Source organism: Thamnophis elegans, chromosome 3, assembly GCF_009769535.1.
Source record: "Thamnophis elegans isolate rThaEle1 chromosome 3, rThaEle1.pri, whole genome shotgun sequence".
In the NCBI taxonomy this organism is placed as follows: Eukaryota; Metazoa; Chordata; class Lepidosauria; order Squamata; family Colubridae; genus Thamnophis; species Thamnophis elegans.
The window spans coordinates 84690922-84712294 of record NC_045543.1 but is presented as its reverse complement, the minus strand read 5'-3'; the positions used below and the strand labels follow the sequence as shown (position 1 = coordinate 84712294).

Below are 21373 nucleotides of genomic sequence, written 5' to 3'. Positions count from 1 at the left end.
AGACTTTTGTGGACTTCAACTCCTAGAATTTCCCCAGCCAGCAAATGAATCAACATGGCTGGTTGGGGAATTCTGGGAGATGAAGTCCACAGTCTTAAAGTTGCCAAGGTTGGATACCTCTTCTCTAAAGGGCAGAAAGGAGGCGAGGGGCTGATTCGCACGCGATATTACGCCATAAAGCGATGTGTGTGGTTGGCTTTAGCGCAACAGCCGTGTCTTAAATTCAAACTTCGTAATCGGTGGCGCGCCCCCTGGCTCTTCCCTTCCCTCACTTTCTTATCGGTCCTGTTTCGCTTGGCCGGTTTCCCCGCGTCTTTCCTAGTCCTAGTCCCGAAGATCAAAATCAACCCAGGGATTATTCCGCGAAAGCCACGAAACCCCGTTGCTCTCCCAACTCGGAATGGGGCTTCCCCACCCCCTCCTCAGGATTGGGCGGCTGGGGGGAGGAGACGGCCCTCCTCTCCTTCTCCCCCTTTGCGGAGTTGGGCGGGCGTAGTAAAGGAGGTGGACCTGGGAAGCGACGGCACGGCCTCCGCCGTTGCCAATCGCGCCCGTCCCCTCTCAAAAGGATTCGGCTCGGCCACCGCTTCCTCCTCTTCTTCTTCCTCCTCCTCCTCCCCCGTCCAAGCTCCAACACCACAGCCGTTTGCCATCATGACAGACCGGTCCACCTTCGACACCAATGTGACCACTGTGACCCGGTTCGTGATGGAGGGAGGCAGGAAAGCGCGGGGCACCGGAGAGCTCACCCAACTACTCAACTCGCTCTGCACGGCCGTCAAAGCCATCTCCACCGCCGTGCGCAAGGCGGGCATTGCCAACCTGTAAGTTTGCCCGAGGTCTCTGGCTGGCAAACCCAACAGCGATGGAAACCCTCCCCCCCCGCATCTTCTCCGGGGTTTCTCTTGAGACTAGGGTGCTGCTTAAATGAGGGTGACAGGGTGGTCCTTCAGCATTGCTGGAGAGACTCGAAAATGGGGAGCTTCGAAAAGGTCCCGTGGTGGTTGTAGGTGTCTCATGAAATGCAGCAGGGATCGTCTTCTCCCCATTCAGGACAGGACAGGTGTTTTGACTAGCTGACTCTGCCAGGTGTCAGAAGGAGCCTGGAGTCTGCTAGATTACTCAGAAGGAAGATGATCTACTTTATTTCTCTGCCTGGAAAAATGGCAGGGCACCCGAGTTGTTCCCTTTTCTTTCTCTGTTGCTCAATTTCATTTTGCACACTCTTGAGATGGAGTGCGAGGAGCCCCCAAAAGAGCTGCTGGAATTGCCTCGTGTTCACTTTCCTTTGCTCTGTGTGTCCCATCCTTTCTGGTCTTTCTCTTCTTATTTTTATTTTATTTATTTTATTTATTTGTTTTGTCAAACATGTATAAGATAATATAGTTACATACAAGAATACATGAAATGGATACGAATAAATGGGGTTGTTAGGACAGGGACAGTAGGCATGTTGGTGCACTTATGTACGCCCCTTACAGATTTCTTAGGAATGGGGTGAGATCAACAATAGACAGTCTAAGGTTAAAGTTCTGGGGGTTTGGGGAAGAAGCCACAGAGTCAGGTAACACATTCCAGGCATTCACCACTCTGTTGCTGAAGTCGTATTTTCTGCAATCAAATCTGGAGTGATACTTTACCTTAAGTTTGCATCTATTGTGTGCTCATGTGTTGTTGTGGTTGAAACTGAAGTAGTAATTGACAGGTAGAACATTGCAGTAGATAATTTTATGTACTATGTTTAGGTCAGACCGAAGGTGGCATAGTTCTAAGTTGTCTAAGCCCAAAATTTCAAGTCAGGTGGCATAAGGTATTCTGTTGCAAGTAGTGGAATGGAGGACTCTGCTTGTGAAATATCTATGGACTCACTCAATCGTATTAATGTCCGATATGCAGTGTGGGTTCCAGACAGATGAGCTGCATTCGAGAATTGGTCTAGCAAATGTTTTGTATGCTCTGGTTAGTAGTGGGAAAGTTGTGTTGGTGGTCCCTTTCAAGGTCCACCTACATTCTTCTCTTGGACAACCAAGAATTAGCCCCATCAAGCCCCATTACTCTTCCATAGGAAGCCACCCTGAAGGGGAAAAGTAACTAAACTAGAAAGTTCTCTTGCAGAGGGCCCAAAAGGAGACAGCTTTTGAGAAATGGAATATGCAAGCACATCATTGGCCTGGTCCTTCCTACACACTTTGTGGCATGCAATACTGTGGATGATTAGATTCTGCTCAGCTTGATGTGCGAATTCAGCAGCTATGATTTGTAAATTGGAGCTTGCTGTTACATATGTAAGTAGGCAGTCATGATTTATTCAACAAATTATTAAATAACTATGCCTTAGTTAGTACGATATATGCATTTTTCAGGGAGCAGCTATCTTCTTTCACGGTTTCAGAGTGAATCTTGTCTTTAATTGCTCAACCTGCTTCTGTCTCTGGATTAAACTTGATGGATTTCATGGCCACAACATTCAGCTATATCCTCCTAATCTTGTCCTCCATATCCACTGCCAAGAGAGAACAAGTGTTCAGCTTGTTTTCCTTCCTAGGATGCCCCTGTCTTCCTGCATGCTTTTCAGGGAGGAGTGTCTGCATATTATTACTTGTCCCCTCTCATTTGCCATCAAGTTTTGGTTGACCAAGGGATGGAGAATATAGGTATGGTACCCCAAAATATGACTCTAGAATAGTGATGGCAAACCTTTTTGGCACCAAGTGCCCAAACTGGAACATGCGTGCATGCCATGCATGGGTGTGTGTGTGCGCGCATGCTGGAGCATCCAAAACCCAAAGACCAGCTGGCTGGTGTGCATACCTGTGCCTGCCCGCCAGCTGGTGTTTGGGTTGCCATCATGCACATGTGCGCATGTCGCGTGTGCCGGAGCATTAAAAACCTGAAGATCAGCTGACCGGTGCACACATGCCTGTTTTGGGGGCATTTTTGAGCCATTTTCAGGCTGTTTTTCAAGCCATTTTCAGGCCGGTTTTGGGGCATTTTCAGACTGGAAACCAGAAGAGCAGCTGGCGATGGCACGTGTACCCACAGAGAGGGCTCTGCGTGCCATGTCTGGCACATGTGCCATAGGTTCGCCATCATGGCTCTAGAATCTATTCTAGAGTCCAATGTCGGAACTTCCCTTCTTGAAGTTCCACTCCTGTATTCTGTAGCTAACCAGGATCCATCAAAATGAAAACTAGTGCAACTTTTCCGAATGACTCTTCAGAGTTTGGAACCCATTCTTCAGCTGGGCCTTTCTGATGTCTATGTTGTCCTCTGATTTGCTGTAGTTTACTTTTTAGCATTGGACTCCAACCTTTCTTCTTTTATTTTGCCAAAACTCTGTAATTCATCAATCTAATTTTTATACTTATTAAGTTTCCTGGAATATCAGCTAATCTATTTTGCCCGTCCTATAATTTGAAGATGTGCTGGGAATGACAAGCATTGTAGTACAAGATCTCAGCCAACTACAGGCAGCCCTTTCTCACCTAACTACTCAGTCTGCATTTTCATTGAAGAGACTGGAAGAAAAAAGGATTCCCTACTTATTTTATAACTGTGCCTAAGCCTTTTGGGTACAAAAATCAAACTGTTAAAAGTGACTTCCTGTTAATGAATCTGTATTCAATGTTAGATATATATGACATTAGAAAATCAGTTTCTTATATATTTAACTGGTATCATTTATTCAGGTACTTCACCGCAGTAAGTCCTATTCATTTAAATTAGGGTTGCTTACCAGGTAAATAGATGTACAATTGCAGTTTTGGTCTTGTTCTTCCCTCCTTTTAGTCTAACATCATTTGGTAATTACAAAAATAAGTTCAGTTTGATAGAAATTGTGTAATATTACACCAGAACATTAGAAAAAAAATCACTCGGAAGATTTTGATCAGTAGAAGGTGGAAGGTAGAATCCCAACCACCCAACTTTCTTTGGGGGCAAAAGGTAGCTCAAGAACAGTAACTTTGAAGTGTGTGTAAATGCCCTGCAATTGTATTCATTGCCTTGGGAGCAAGTTATGATGAAAGTGCAGCCATTTAAGGCCTCTTCCCACAGGAAGTGGCAAACTGAAAAGACAGATGTTGCCTGCTTGGTGTACGCATCTATGTCGACATACCTTGTATTTCTTAATGGACTTTGCTTATGTTTGCTCTTCTTTTAGTGCAATCGGCAAATAAGCAAAGTTGAGCCATCAGAGAATAATTGGCTATTGGGAGATCCTCTTGAATTTGGGTAAAGTTAATATCTGATTCAGATAACATCTTGTTAGATTTTGTTACTCTGAACTCTTGGAGAACACTCCCATATCTGCATGTGTATCTGGACAGTGGACAGCATGATCTTATTTGGTTATGAATTCCTGTGTGAATTTTAAATATTCTAAATCTTAGGTTCGATAACTCAAGTGTTTATAAAAAGCAGCTGAATTCACATATCAAGCTAAGGCAGAATTTTCTATAAAAGAAAAACTAACAAGGACTTGTTAGCTCATTTGTACAGCAATGCTGCTTTGGAGCAAGAGTTGCAGGTATATAAGTAGTTCTCAACTTACAACCATTCATTTAGTGAATGTTCATTGTTGTAATGGCACTGAAAAAAGTGATATATGACCAGTGGTGGGTTTTTATATTTTTTTAGAACCTCTTCTGTAGGTGTGGCCTGCTTTGTGGGAGTGGCTGGCCGGGCATGTGACCAGGTGGGAGTGGCTTGCTGGCCATGTGACAAAGTGGGAGCGGCTTGGTAGTCATGTGACCAGGAGGGCGTGGCCAACTTGTAAATTGTGGTGAAACTCACTTAACAACGCTCTTGCTTAGCAACCAAAATGTTGGCTCAGAAACTCTGGCATTTGAAGCAAGCAAGTCTTAAAGCTGTCAAGTTACAAAACCCTTGCACCCCTAACTCTTTAGGGAAAAAAACCCAGGGGTGTTCAAACTTGACAGCTTTAAGACTTGTGGACTTCAACTCCCAGAATTCCTCTTCTCGCTCTTCATCTTGATGATGTGCAGACAGGCGGAAGGAGGGAGCTGGAACCGGTTCTAAATGGCACTGTAGATTTGTGGAACCTCTTCTATAGAAGAGGTTAGAACTGGCAGGAACCTACCCCTGTTTATGACTGTTTTTCACACAACCATTGCAACATCCTCATGGTTAGGTAATCAAAATTCATACACTTGGCAACTGGCATATGTTTATGACAATTGCAATGTCCCAGGGTCTTGTGATCACCTTTTGCGACCTTCTGACAAATAAAATCAATGGGGAAGCCAGATTCACTTAGCAGCCGCATACTACCTTAACAACTGCAACGATTCACTTTACTCTGGCAAGAAATGTTGTAAAATGAGCAAAGTTCATTCAACAGTTTATCAGTTGAAAATTTGGGCTCAATTGTGGTCATAAATCGAGGACTACCTGTATCATACAGCATCATTGTGCTTGCTGCAGCCATACAGCTAGGTTTCCCATTAAATGTAGTACTATGATGTTCTGAAAGAACCAAACAACCAACCAACAGATTCAGCCAATGTTTGAAAGACTTCAATTATTTGGCAGCTAATAATAATTACTCTGTCCCATTGATTTTCATCAGAAAGCAAAACTTGGGTACACTTTAAAAAAAAAGGTGAATGACAGCCAAAACTACTTGTTCAACGATGTTGGGCTGGAGACTACCAAATATATGTCCATCTTAGCCTTTACTGCCCTTGTGCCCTCCACATTTTGAGGGATACAATTAATTGCCTGAATTCTCAGTTACACCATGGGATTCTTTTATGGGCAAAAAAGGAATCGATTTTACATTTTATAGCTATTCCCAGCTAATTATAGTGAAACATGTGGCTTATGGCTCTTGCAATTTTCACCAGTTTCTGATATAAAAGATGTAAATAAGCAATATTGGTGGTTAGGGAAAGTTGTAGATAATGTGGCACCAGATGATCACAACTTTTAGAATGCTCACCTGTGCAATGCTGGGCATTATTATTTTTTGGGGGGTATCATAAGCTATCAGTTGCCTTGATATATCTAGAAGGCATTTATTATGCAATTTCTGTTCAAGATAAACTAGGATGAATGTCATATGTATATATGTATTACCTGCCCATGTCGAACGTAACCCTAATTCAGGGGAAGGGGAAGAGGGACTAAAGTTTGTGAAGATCTATGTAAGATATTAGAATCATAATTAATTCTAAACTGCCTGAGGGTTTCATTTCACACACACACACACACACACACACACACACACACACATTTTCTGATGATCTTTTTTTCTGTCTTTCAGTTATGGAATTGCTGGTTCTACCAATGTGACAGGGGACCAAGTCAAGAAGTTAGACGTTCTTTCCAATGACATGGTGATCAACATGCTCAAATCATCGTTCTCCGCTTGTGTCATTGTGTCAGAAGAAAACAAAGAAGCAGTTATAGTGGAAGAAGACAGACAGGTCAGTATCTCTCATAAATTCCCCAGTGCTTGCTTTCAAGGCAGCATTGAGCAACAACTAGTTTTTTAAATGGATAAAGTTTAACCCAACCTGCTGACTTCAAAGGCCAAAGAACAACCCTCTGAAGACAAAAAAATTAGAGTCAATAGGCCATTGCCTAAACCAGCCCTTCACTAAGCTTAAGTCACATATTGACTACAAATAGTCTAATACTCAAACCTAATGGTCAGTATCTGGAGGACACTAGGTTAAATTTTACAGAGCAGCCTTATGGTTCCTTCATAATGCTAATCCAAGGGTAAAAATAATTGATCAAAGAGCAGCATCCTGTATGATCAATCACTTGAAAATGTCTCAAGGTTTTATTTTAATCCAGACATGGGAAGCCGTAGTTGCACTTTTTTTCCTGTTATTATTTTCAGCCATTACGGGTCTCATTATGGCAATCAACATTTTTATCAATTTGGGGTTGTTTTTTTTTTTTGATGTGTGTGTTTCAGGATTAGAAAAAAAAAATGTCATTGAAATTTGCTACTTTTCTGCAGGGTTGAGAGCATGAGGTTTGAGACACTGGAAGCTCCTAAAATCACAGGTGGACCTTTACTTGAACCTTTTAATTGTATCAAGTCTGGAAGTGAATTTTACAAAAGATTTGTTTGGAAGAATTGATGTATTATGGGGGTTATATTAAAAATCCCTTTCAACTCCCAGTGCTTATGCACTGCTGTGCATGCACTGCTGTACATTCAGTACCTTCACAGATTTAGAGCAACAGAGCTCAGTTAAACTAAGTTAGATATTTTTCCCTATGCTGCTTTGCCATTCAACTGTCTCAGGTGGCAAGCAAAGGACAGTCATCTGAATTTAACCGAGAGAGGAAGGTTCACTGAAAAATAATAATAAAAAAAACACCTCATGATCTTGCCACAATGATGCATTGGGAAAAGAGTCCCTCCATACAATCTCCATCCTGCCTTTTTTGAACCCTTTTTAAGACAGTTTTATACAAGGCTTTCTCAGTCTGATCTTTTTCTAAATGTTGGTCTAGTAGTTTTTTCTGGATTGTGACTTCTACTTGATTGGAGAGCTGTATTTTTAATTGTTCTTCCTAATCCTGCATGTCTAAAACATTCATCAGCTAGTTTTGTCTGCAGCATTGGAGGTAATGCAAGACCTGAGATGTACAGGGCGGGGCATAACCTTTTCCTAGGGGGTCACAGCAAGATCGACAGCAGTTTACAACTTCCGCGACACCTCATTTTAAAGCCCATAAAAAACTGAATTGAATGAGCTATTAAATGTTAAATTTGCTTTAAGAATGGCTGGAAAATTCGATTCGGAAGAACAAAGGATCATTGACAGAATAAAATGCATTGCCTTTCGAGAGGCTCGCGATGCTGGAGCGACGTTTATCAATCGAAAATGGATTGCAAACAAATTGAAACGTCATCCGGATTGGGTTACTGATAATTGGAACAAAACAGCCCAAGAATGTTTCACAAAATTTGGAGAAGGGCGTCCTCTGCAACTGTCCCAAGAAAGCAAAGCCATCATTGCAACTGGCAGTCGCAAACAACGAAAAGGAAACCGAAAAGTGGCCCAAGAAATCCTTCAAATTCGTGGAAAACGAGTTGATCAAAGGACAATCGGCCGATATCGAGAACGAGAAGGTTTGAAGCCATTCCACGTCATTTGCAAACCATTGAAAACTCAAAACACACGTTCAAGATCGGCTTTGGTTGTGCGATTGGTTGTCTGAATGGACCGAGGAAGATTTTCTTCATTTGGCGCCATCTGACGAATTCTTCGTTTATGCCATTCGAAAACCGAATTTCCAGAACGATCGAATTTGGGCTAAAGACGTCGACGACATCGCCAAACATGAACGATATCGACAAATCGTTCGCAATCCGACTTGCATCGGGATTTTCGTCATTTTCACAGCCAAGAAACTGCATTGGGTTTTGAAGGATAAAGGGGAATCCTGGGATGGCAGTTATTTCCGTGAGAAAATTTTATTGGAGAATGTCATTCCATTTCTCAGTGATCCAGACAATGTCTTGGTGGTTGGTGAGGCTGTCTTTCTTCATGACAAAGCTCCTTGCATGCGTGCAAATGCGACTCAGCAATTGTTAAAGGAAAACAATGTCGAATTTTGGGGCAATGACGTCTGGCCGGGAAATTCGCCAGATCTCAATCCGGCAGAGAACATTGGGGCCATAATTAAGGATGAAGTGGAAGCTCTGATGATTCAGGAGCAAGGTCAAAATCGATATTCGGTTGAAACTTTGAGAATGAATTTGGAAACTGTGTTGAAAAATCTGGAAAATCGAACGGAACTGTTTGAAGATTTGTTGTGTTCTTATCCACCTCGTTTGAATGCTGTTCGAAGGGCTAATGGTGGTCATACTGACTATTAAATCGTGTCAATAAACTCAGTTTTTGATGGGCTTTCGAATGGTGTATGAATTATTTGTGTTGTTATTACAAGTGTTGCTGTGACCCCCTAGGAAAAGGTTATGCCCCGCCCTGTAGATTGTGATATGACATCTTACAGAACATTCTTCAAATTTTGTGGCTGAAATAAGCTTCTTTTTGAAGATCTTGTTAAGCTTATTCAGAATCTTCTGAGGTGGCTTGCTATAGCAAATCCAATACATTTAATTAAACACAAACCCAAATCAAACAACAATTTCCCTTTTAAGAAATGTATGGCCTGATCATTTCAGGATTATGATGTTTCTTCCTCATTTATAGTTTGGAGTCCATCAACCTGAGATCAATTAATAGTTCAAACCTTTCATTTTAGATAGGAAAATGGGAAAAGTTGCCTACTTTCTTCCCAAAGGTACTATTTTATCAAAATATTTAACAATAAACTAAGAATGCATTTTTGTTCTTTGAAAAGTTATATGAATATTCTTTTCTTACAGGGTAAATATGTCGTCTGCATTGATCCACTTGATGGCTCTTCTAATATTGATTGCCTTGTTTCTATTGGAACTATTTTTGCTATCTATAAAAAGGTAGGATATATTGAATAGTTGCTAAATATCAAAGAGAAGGAAGACACATTTATATTAGTCTATTTTGTGACCACATTTCTGATTATGTTCCTGTTAAAGCTTCTCAAATCCACAAGTAACAATGGTAAGTTTTAACTGGGGCCATAAATATTATGACAGAGTTTACACTTTGTTTAACCACGTTTTATTAATTAAACAACAGTTGATTGGATTCACCCATTGTATTTAGTCAAAACCAAACAAACCATATTATCACTTAGCTCAATATTTATTTGTTTGTTTGTTTGTTTGTTTGTTTAGTTTGTATGCCGCCCACTCTCAAAGAGACTCAGAAATCCAGAGAGCTAAAGCTCAAAGACTTTGGCCATCTAATAAGGAGAGAGGATTCATTGGAAAAGACCCTTATGTTAGGAAAGATTGAAGGCAAAAGAAGAAGGGGACAGTAGAGGATGAGAAGGTTAGATAGCGTCATCAATGCAATGAACATGAATTAGGGCCAACCCTGGGAAACAGCAACAACATGAATCCAAAGATGTTTAGAAACAGTGAGGGGGAGTCCTGTGTAGCTGGATATTCCAGAAGAATGTGTAATAACTTTTCACCTCCAATCCAAAGTTAAGAGCCTGTGTTTACTGATTCTAGCACTTCACCATTTCAAGTGAAAACAGGTTTCGCCATTGCTACTATATTTAAAAAAATCCGTATCTGATAGGAAGACCATAGCTGGGTTGTTTTGCCATGATGTGTAAACCACAGTGCTTGTGTTACAAAATATGTTAATTGAAAATCGAACTATGTCAATTATGCTGCTGTGTAGTAAATAAACTCCACCTGTGTTTGAGCGGATACAGTTTTTCTTTAGTCATTGTGATTTGCAGCTATTTGTTTTCATGAGTCAGGCCTGTAGGATATAATGGTATAGGCAGCCTTTTCAGATGGGGGAAGTGATCTTGCACGTTGGGAGCAAAGTCACAGTGTAAACTTCCAAGTAGCTAGACCTGTAGGTTTGGTTAATTCCTGTAGGCATCTGATTTGCATAGTGAAACAATAAGTATGTTAAGAGTGCATACCATTTGATAGGCAAGTGGCCTGATTGAAGGAACTTGAAATTCTAGATGAGCATGTATTTAAATATATAGTGTACATTGATAGTCTTTAGATGCAACACTCTGCTATTTGTTTTAATTATTCATTAACTTGCAGATTATACACAAGGATTAAAAATATTGAAAGTAGAAAAAACGGGTTCATAATAAGAACTTTGGGTTGAAAACACAGCTAATAGCTAGCTACTTTTTTCCTTCTATCTACTTGTGGAGTGCAAGGTGGGAAGACTTATTGGGGATTTTTCCCATATGGGGATGGAATGTTTATTTTCTTCTTCTTTTATATTCTCTTTTACCTTGTATTTAAAATAAATAGCAAAATTTCTTTGTCCAAATACAGGAATTAAGAGATTGTGGGGTGGGGTGGAATTAAGATAGGGAGAACACTAATTCTCACACTGAAGAATTGTACACACTCTATAGTGAGTGAGCGGAGTATGATGTTATTGGAAAAATTGATTCCATCCAGCTTTGGGTGTAAAGAAGAAAGTAATTATTTGATATCCTTGGATCTCAAAACTATTATTTTTATTTAGGAATAATAATTGTCAGATATCCTTAAACTGTAATTTCTAGCAGCTCCAACAATGTGGCCATTAAAATGCTGGAAGATGTGATTCAGTAACATCTGGAAGTTATAAGGAAGAAACCATAGTATTATGAGGGGTGGTACAGTGGCTCAATGATGTAAGACACTGGGCTTGTTGGATGGGAAGCTGGTAGCCCAGACTCAAGATCTGAGAATCATGCAACGGATAAGCTCCCGTTCTGCCAACCTAGCTGTTCGAAAACATGCAAATGTGAGTAGATAAATAGGTACCACTTCAGTGGGAAGGTAACAGTACTTTGTGATTTGATGCTAGCCATATGACTATGGAAATGTCTTCAGACAGTGCTGGTTCAATGGACTTGAAACAGAGATGAGCACTGCCCCCTATAATTGGCAATGACTACTGGAGTCAAATCTGCAAGGACTCTACCTTTTTACATACTGTAGTATTATGGCCAGAAGGAAGTATCAACAGCATAAGGATTAAGTCAGAGTTTGAAGCTATTTTTTTTAATATTGGGAACCATCTGATAATGGTGCTAAAACTGAAGGAATCATATTTATCAGTGATCAAGATATTTGTTGGCAAAGTTGTAGTTTTTATTAATATCACATCATATTTCAGATTATTTGCTGTCCTGCTACCAGTGAACTGAAAGAATCACCGTTTAGCAATGAAACACTTCTGATCAGTTGCATAAAATTGTTGAAATTTCCAGGTACTAAACTTCTTTTACTTGTTATTCAAGGTTTCTCCTGGTGCTCCTTGTGAAAAGGATGCTCTGCAGCCTGGTCGTAATCTAGTAGCAGCTGGTTATGCCCTCTATGGAAGTGCTACCATGCTTGTCTTGGCCCTGGAATCTGGTGTCAATTGCTTTATGCTTGATCCGGTAAGGGGCACCCTGGGAATCCTAAGATCGATTATTGTTTGCTTGCAGTCTTGCAATTCTGCCTTTTCAGCCTCAGTTTTTAATTTGAGAAATGAAACAACCATCAATAAGATAAATACTACACTGGAGTTTGCATATTATGCCTGAAACATGTAGCCATTGCTTTTTACTGGAAAACTATTTCCAACAAAATAGTTTTGAGGGTTCTTTTTGGTTCTTCAGATGATATTTTTCATATCTGGCATGCAGGGATCCCAGTTCCTTTTTACTATTTCAAGGGGCTTTATGTCTGCATTTGACATGGGGGAAACCTTCATCTAGGTTTGGATCATAGCGAGGATTATATCCATGCTGCTATCATCCTAATCAATACTAGCATCCCAATTTGGACCATATCTTCATTGCTGCTCTGAAATAAGAAAAGAGCAAATGAAATTGCACATGTCTTGTTAAATGTAATGTAGAATTTAACATTTAGGAAAGGAAGCAGGAAAGCAGTGGGAGCTTTGAAATGTGCACAGGCAGCATTTTAAAATTAAATGATGAAGATCAACAGAAACATGTTAGGCTGTTTATCAAACAAAAGTGACAATTGTGAATGAAAACCAGGGCAGAAGTAAGAGTGGCAGGGAAGTTGAACTGGCCAGACAGTGCCTTAACACAGCATTGGAACTGATTTAGAGTTAGAAGGCAAAGTACATGAAAGAAAGTAAAGTAAATGCTGTTAACAATGAAATGATAGTGTAGTTTTTAAAAAAAATGGTTACAAGAGTTACAGAAATTCACTAACCTTCTAAAAGATAGGTATATATTCCCTCTGTGTCCATGAGCAGAGTGCATGGGTTTTTTTTTTAAACAATCCTAGCATTTCAACCATTCATATATAGGGTGAAGCTCCTTCCAAATAGGCCTGCCTTTTATTATCTCAAAAGTATGTTAACACATATTCTTGTACGCTTTCAGATACACCTTGATGTCTTAAAGAGTAAGTGGCATGCTTGTGTGTGTGTGTGTGTTTGTGAGACACCGTGTACATCCTAGAGGATTTTCATAAAGGATCTTTTTTGCATGTCCCTGCCTAGTTCATGTCATGCAATTTACATTAGAATTGTTTTCTAGAATGTAAAAGAATGTAAAAATGGATGGCTGTGTTGAATTTGATCTCACTGGTTCATATTTAAGACACTGGAGTTAGATACTTTACATTTCTAGAATTTTTCATAATCCATTGTGGATCATTCTAGTAGCTGAACCTAACCTGCATTTTCATTTTATTTCTTTTGACTTCTAATGTATATATTTTTTTTTTCATAAATAATCATGAAATTATAGCCATCACTTGGGAATGAACAATTTTCAAACTTTTTATGATTTATTATTGTATGATGCAGAAAAGTATTTTGTAGAATTATTCTAGTTACCAATAATTACGTGTGTGTGTGCACGCGTGTGCGTGCGCATGTGTGTGTGCATGTGCGTGTGTGTGTGCAAAATTAGTAGTTTGTTTTTAGATATGTATATATAGTTTTATTAAAGTAAATTTCTGAAAAAATTGGAAAGATATAGCTTTTGACTGGTTCTAATACATAGGCGCTTGAAATAAGTTATCCAGCAATACTTTACCTTGTAATACTTTACAAAATAATTTTTAAAAATTATATATTCAATTCAAGATGAAATATTACATGCTTTCTGTTTTATTTGCTAGGCAATTGGTGAATTCATTTTGGTCAATAAGGATGTAAAAATAAAGAAAAAGGGAAATATCTACAGTCTAAATGAGGGATATGCAGCATACTTTGATCCTGCAGTCAAGGAATATCTTGAGAAGAAGAAATTTCCCCAAGTAGGTTTTCATATTTGTAAGAGTCAAACTTATACAGGCAATCTTTTAAGTGGATATATTTAGGTTCTGCAATTCAAATAACCATTTCAAAGGCACCTTGATCTAATCTCCAAATCAAATCAACTTCTTTTCCAGATACGATTTGAACTGTCAAATAAAATGATTCCTTCTTAATCACTTTACAGATTGTGCGTTCACAGGATGAAGAAGAACAGTCTGTTTTTCAGACCTGGATTGATTTTCAAAATCGGATTGATTCATCTTTATGATGCTATTGAAAAACTCAAATTGAATGAATTCAGCAGTTCACACCACCCATGTTTTTCGTAATTAGGTATTAGATTTAAGGATCCTCCTGCAATAGGGAACCTATGCATTAGATCCAGAGGAGCAGAGGCATAAGGAAGCTGTGTTTGGATGCGTGGTAGACACATTGAATGGGGTTATCTGCAAACTAAAGCTTATTCTAATCTACCATTTCATTTTACTTTCTAGGACGGGAGCTCTCCCTATGGCAGCAGGTATATAGGTTCTATGGTGGCTGATGTGCATCGTACTTTGGTGTATGGAGGAATCTTTTTATACCCAGCCAATTCAAAGAGCCCTAAAGGAAAGGTAATATTACATTTTAGTACATTTGTATATGTACCTATTTGTATATTATAATACATTGTATTTTCCTGATAGTTTAGAGCAGAACCCATTTTAAGAAATAAACCCAGGTGCCCCTCCTTGTGCAAGAACATTGATAAATCATAGAAGAAACTACTTTATATTGCCAAAAGTATTCGTTCACAACTGAGTCTGATTATGTAGATGGGTGAGCGAATACTTTTGGCAATATAGTGTATATTGGTTCTGGTCAGTGGTGGGTTCCTACTGGCTTGGACCGGTTTGAACAAACCGGTAGTATTTTGGCAACTTGGGTTGCTGGAACTGGCAGCGACCCAAGCCTGCCACTCCCTGAACTTGTTCTCCCGGCAGTGCTTTAGGCACCGCCATCTTGTTTTTTGCTTCTGCGCATGCACAGAGCAATTTTCGTTGTGTGCGCACATGCGCTGATGCGTCCCTGAGTGAACTGGCAGTAGCGGCTGCCAGAACCCACCCCTGGTTCTGGTTCTATAATTATGGAACCAGAACCAATATGAGTGATCTGTTTTCTCACTTTCACTAAGCTTTGCCTGGTACATTTTGAAACTTGGCTTTTTCAGAGTGTAAAATGGAGCTCTCTGGCACCATCTTTGGTGATGGACTTTATTCTTTACCAAAATGCAGGGCTTCCTAGAAAGTGAGCTATGACAAAATAAAAGTATGATTAAGCAGGTAGCCCATACGCAGGATGCTTATACTTACGGTTGCAAAATAAGGTGTTAAACTGTATTTAACCCCTTTCTGTGAATTGTATGGAGTATGGTATGCAGTTAATTCCTCTATCACCAGGTAAATTTTACTTTCCTTTGCTCAGAATGTTTAATACTTTTAGATATGATTTTTGGGAAATCAAGGCTGTAGTCCACTGAGGAATTTCTTAGTATAGGTAGTCCTCATTTACAACAGTTCATTTAGTGACCATTTCAACAGGACTGAAAAAAATATTTATGACCATTTTTCACACTTACGACCATTGCAGCATCCTCATGGTCATGCAATCAAAATTCAGATGCTTGGCATAAAATGGGGCAAAATTCACTTAACAAATGTCTTGCTTAACAATGGAAATTTTGGGCTCTGTTGAGATAGATTGAGAACTACCTGTTCTAGGAATTTAATGTTAATATTTGATGTAATGAATAAGATGTCCTGTGATTTTTTTTCTTTAGATTTTAGTATCCTTCCGTATATTATTTTTTCTAAATAATTCAAGATGATCTTATTCCTATCTCCCATTACCCTATGACTTTTTAAATTCATTAACAAGACACCAGAGAGGATACTTCTAATTTGGCCTTTCATTCCAAATATATATATAGATCACATATAAGAACAAATAGGCTTTTTAAGTATCTGAGTTGAGTGCAGATGTATACTAGGCTGCAGACATATCACATTGTAAAAAAAAAAAGATTGAATGTGGCATGTACAAGACCCTCTGTAACATACTGGGAATGATCTGCGAGCAATATCGGGTGTACCTAGGTACACCCATGTTACACCTATCCTCCGCGAGCTGCACTGGCTTCCTATCGGTCTCCGAACGCGCTTCAAGGTGCTGGTCGTTACCTTTAAAGCCCTACATGGCTTGGGACCTGGATATCTGCGGGACTGCCTCCTGCCACATACCTCCCAACGACCCATAAGATCTCACAGGCTGGGCCTCCTTCGGGTACCATTGACCGGGCAATGCCGGTTAGCGACTACTCGGGGGAGAGCTTTCTCTGTAGCTGCCCCGGCCCTGTGGAATGATCTACCCATAGAGATCCGGACCCTTCCCACTCTCTCGGCCTTCCGGAAAGCCATTAAAACCTGGCTGTTCCGGCAGGCCTGGGGCTGTTGACCCCAAAATACGGTCCAGCCCCATTTAGAATGGAGTGCATGGTGTGCTGTTTTTAAATCTATCTTTTCTTTCCCTGTATTTTATTTTTTTGATTTATTTCTGTACTGTAAGCCGCCCGGAGTCCTATGGGATTTGGCGGCATATAAATGTTATTAAACTTGCAAACTTGCAATCTTGGTGATATTTTGCAGTATTGAAATAATAATTAAAAAAGGCAGCAATAGCATAACTGACCACACAAGGATCATTGGGTTTTTTCCCCCAATCCCTTTATTTCCTTGGAAAATACACAGGGAGTCCTGAGTATGCTGACCTCTGTTCAAGGCTTCATACTGATAGCTGTGGGAAGTTATCATACATGCCTACACTAGAATTTGCATCTGCCATGTTCACCTGGTCAGAAAATGGGAGAAAGTGGGAGATGACTGGAGACAGCTAAAGAGTGAAGGGAGGTGCTTGAATATGCCAGGAAAGGATATCAAAATATGAGGAGAGAGAGTGGTAGTAGATGTGACGCTCCCACATTCTGATTTCTCTTTTCATGACACATGCTCATTTGCACATGTGGTGCATATCGCAGTTGTCGTTCTAAAACTCTTGAATAGATGGAAATGATTTGGATTCCTGGGGAGACTGACATTTTAGAAAATTCTTCTACATCAGTGTTTCTCAACCTTGGTGACTTTAAGATGTGTGGACTCCCAATTTCCAGAATTCCCCAGAGAGCTTTGCTGGGAATTGAAGTCCACACGTCTTAAAGTGGTCTCTTAAAGTTAAGAAACATTGCTCTATAAAAACAAACACTGCAGTTAGAAAGCTGGCACAGAATGGGATGGATCAAACTTTAAGATGCTGGACACGGTCACATTAAAAAAATGGCACAGATTTCGAAAGTATCAGGGAAAGGTCACCTAAGTTCGACATGACTAAGATAAAAAATAATTAAACTGTGTTTGTGGCATCCCTGCTTTGTTAGCTGGAATTCTTTTAAGGAAGTAAAATATGTTCCTCTTTGCTAAACAGTTGCTACATTTTTTTTATTTTGTTAAAAAAACAGAACCCATTTCTTCTTATTGAGACTTTCAAATGCCATTTGAGCATAATATCAGTCTTTGGAAATTGAGACGTAATCAAGAATCTCTTAGCCAGTTCTTTCCCAACTCTAGTTGAACTGGGGACGAGTCCATATTTACTCAACAGAGAACTTTAATCTCTGAGAATTCTGAAATTTTGTTTGCTTTGGATTATAGATAAGAGATGGTTATTCATTCATGCACCCTGTGTCAACAAAACGTTCATCCCCATTAAATCACGGGGTTCCCCCTTTTGTACACACTTTTAGTTATGTCTTTTTAAATAAGCAATTCAAGTAGATACATGGAAAATATCTCTGCAGGATCCAATCTGGGTTGGTCAATCTGGGATCAGAGGTGTTGCATTCTGAGCTTTCAGACTCATGCTGGAGCCCATCTTAGGGAACATCTGTGTGGCATTAGAGAAGTTAGAGTGAAGTTCCCTGAAGATGGGCTCCAGCTCATCTTCACCTCAACCTCAAGTCTGAAAGCTTGGAAGACAAAACTCCTGGTCCTAGTGACTGACCTAGATTGGATCCTACTGACCCAGATTGGATCCTACAACATTATCCTGAGACTCGTATATTCACCTTCATTTGTGAAACTATCTCTCCCTTCTCACTATGAGCAGAGGTGGGCTGTGAGACAATGACTCTATCAAAGATGATAGTGTACTATACTCCATCCAATGCTGTTTTACTAGGAGTTGAAATCCGCATGTCTTAAAATTGCCAAAGTTGAGAAACACTATAAACACAAAAACTGCAGTTAGGAAGCTGGCACACAATGGGATTGAACCAGCTTTTTCTGAACTGTTAACATGTTGGAGATATTCATATTAAAATGACATAGTTCTTTCATTACTGGATGTAGTAGACCAGTTTTTCCCGCTGCCTTCCAGATGGGTTAGTTGACATAGCATCCCACATTATACGAAGCCATAATTTGATCAGCGTTTGGGACTCCTGCCATGTGTGAACTCAGTCAGCAATCATCAAACAGTGAAAGGATTTTAATCATGCTGATTGGAATGATATCCAATCACATAAAAAGAGAAGACAGCGTAGATTAGACTAACCAAACTGCTGGATTTCTACCCTGAACTTAAATTAATCACTGAACTATAATGGCTTTAAAAAAATTACAGTGTGAGAATGTGTGTATACTCATACACATGCACAAATATGAAAATCTAGTCCAAACTTTTAATTTGTAGTCCAAAATACACTATTTAGAGTGGAGTTTGATTCTTAGTAAATACAGATAGGTGAGTTGTGTAATAAGTACACAAACAGCAGGATATCCCCATAGAACTGTAAAATGCTTGTTTGCTGTGTAAACGGAATGCTGACAATGGACCTCTGCCCTTATTTTTCATATCTTCAACTGCAGCTGAGATTGCTGTATGAGTGCAACCCCATGGCTTTCATCATCGAAAAAGCTGGAGGGATGGCAACCACAGGCAAGGAGGCGATCTTGGACATTATGCCTGAAAACATTCACGAGCGTGTGCCAATTGTGCTGGGCTCTTCAGAGGATGTGGAGGAATACTTAGCCTTGGTCAAGAAACATTCGGCTAAATAAGGAACAGGAGACTGCCAAGATCCCAAGAGAAACTTCTTGCCACTGGACCAAGCCCATGTGTGGTGTGCTGCAGCTTTGGAATGCCCCAAAAATTAATACAATGAGATTTTTCCAAATGATATTAAAAATTTTATTTGCTCAATCCCCTTGTATAACTACAATCTTGAATCATGCATCCCCAATTAATGAAATATCAACAGGGCCAGTCAGAAATCTGTACTGTAAATCATTTTGAGAACATATGATTATGATATTCAGTAAATTTTCTATACCTCCTGGTTCATTATATATACAACATTATGTTGAATTTGGGAAGTTAAAGTCCAGACATCTTTAACTTGATAAGTTTGACAAATACCTCTTTAGAACAGTACAGTATTTACCATGTGGTAAGAGTTCCAGCAAGCAGCTAAATAACTTTGGCATTTGGTGAAAGGACAACGGCTTAAGTTACAGATGGTTTGGTAACTTAAACTACTAACATTTAAATGCAGTTGGAAAAAAGCATCGTTTTATATAGACTGCTTTGGACATTAGGTAATGGAAATAGCTCACTCATATTTCATACTCCTGTCATTGTAAAACATTAATTATGATGCTCAGAGAATTACTTTCTTCTTTAATACCATCAGCCTGACTGAAATCCAGATGATTGCACACAGAGGGGCGACTTCTAACAGAGAGTTATCAAATATATGTTACATTATGAAGGACAATTTTTCAGCAAATCTGAGACCAAATTTGATTGTGGATTGGTCTCTTATGTAAATATACTAAAATATGCTAATTGTGATTTATTCAATTAAATCTATTCACCAAATAGAAAGATATACTACTTAGCACTTAGATTTATCTGCCGCTTCATAGTGCTTTATAGAATTGTGGTGGTGCAGTGGTTAGAATGCAGTATTGCAGGCTAATTATGCTGACTGCCAATTGCCAGCAGTTTGGCAGTTCGAATCTCACTGGCTCAAGGTTGACTCGGCCTTCTATCCTTCCAAGGTCAGTAAAATGAGGACCCAGATTGTTGTGGGCAATATGCTGACTCTGTAAATCGCTTAGAGAGGGCTGTAAAACATTGTGAAGCAGTATATAAGTCTAAGTGCTATTGCTATTGCTACAGCACTTACAGCAGTATACAGCATATTCCCCCAACAGTCTGGGTCCTTGGAAGGATAGAAGGCTAGTCAAACTTCAGCTTGTTAGGATCGAACTTCTGGCAGTGAGCAGAGTCAGCCTGCAATGCTGCATTCTAATCACTATGCTACCACGGCTCTTCTATGATATGTGAGTCCAGTCATTCGCTGGACTCAGATTTCAAGTTTAACCATGAATACTGATTAGTGCAAATACATTCATTGCAATCTCCTCTTCTTGCTAGCAGCATTTCATGCAGCAGCATTTTTGAGTGAAGGGTTAAGCATGAACAAATTTCAACATACATGGTAACAATAACTGGAGGGGAAATCTACAATTCTTGCATTTGGATGAAATCTTGATATATCATAGATGGATGGTAAACATACTCTTCTGGACAGTGGACCAATGATGCATCTGGCCTAGCCTATGTCTTATGGCTAAGCATTGAGCAGAGAGACACTTGGTACTTCCATCTAGTAGTCATCAATTTTTGCGGCCAAGATCTGGTTGCTCTAGATAGGGGTGTCCAAACTTGGGAACTTTAAGACTTGTGGACTTCAATTCCTAGAATTCCCCAGTCAGCATGGCTGGCTGGGGAATTCTGGGAATTGAAGTCCACAAATCTTAAAGTTCCCAAGTTTGGACATCCCTGCTCTAGATGAAACCATGCATCTTTTTTGTACCATGGCTCCGGAGCTTTTTCACATTGATAAAACCTCAATGACATACTACTGTGAGAAACATTCAAGCAGCATCAAATTCAACCTTGCTCACAATAAAAATTTAAAGAAACCTATGAGTCCATCTTACCCTTGACTATAAGGAAGCAGTGGCTACAGCTGAGATCCCATTGTTGCCATCTGGATATTTGTGGCCCAAATCTTGCAGCCTCTCCTTGTGCTTCAGGTCTCTAGCCAGGCAGTTCTCTTTAGGAAGAGTAAATGTTATCTCTTATCTACTTCAACTTGAGAAACCCCAAAAATTTATTAATGCATTTCCATCATTCTTGGTGGAGCAAAATAAGCTATATTTGTCCTGTAGCTATATTACATTCTAGGAGGTTGTTGTGTAATGAATTTCTTGAAGATATAAATCTTGGATCCACATTAATTTGTAAACCTCAAATCATAACCATGAAGAAGAGTAAGTAGGAGTCATAGCTATATCTTTAGGGGACCACAGGGATAGGATAGAAAAAATAAAGATGGTAGTTAT

General features: G+C 39.7%; 1 protein-coding gene across 1 annotated transcript; it reads left to right on the top strand.

Moving 5' to 3' along the window:
* Positions 1-503: 503 nt before the first annotated feature.
* FBP1 (fructose-bisphosphatase 1) lies at positions 504-19160 on the top strand. The gene is made up of 7 exons (XM_032214316.1): positions 504-824; positions 6287-6449; positions 9383-9475; positions 11881-12021; positions 13730-13867; positions 14363-14482; positions 18827-19160. Exons 1-7 carry the CDS (start codon positions 655-657, stop codon positions 19016-19018), a joined length of 1017 nt encoding a protein of 338 aa, XP_032070207.1. The 5' UTR covers positions 504-654; the 3' UTR covers positions 19019-19160.
* Positions 19161-21373: the final 2213 nt, after the last annotated feature.

Coding starts and splice junctions, on each gene's coding strand:
- FBP1 (XM_032214316.1), top strand. CDS start 655: ATGACAGACCGGTCCACCTTCGACACCAATGTGACCACTGTGACCCGG. Junction 9,476..11,880: donor TTTTTGCTATCTATAAAAAG/GTAGGATATATT, acceptor TTGTTATTCAAG/GTTTCTCCTGGTGCTCCTTG. Junction 13,868..14,362: donor AGAAGAAGAAATTTCCCCAA/GTAGGTTTTCAT, acceptor TTTACTTTCTAG/GACGGGAGCTCTCCCTATGG.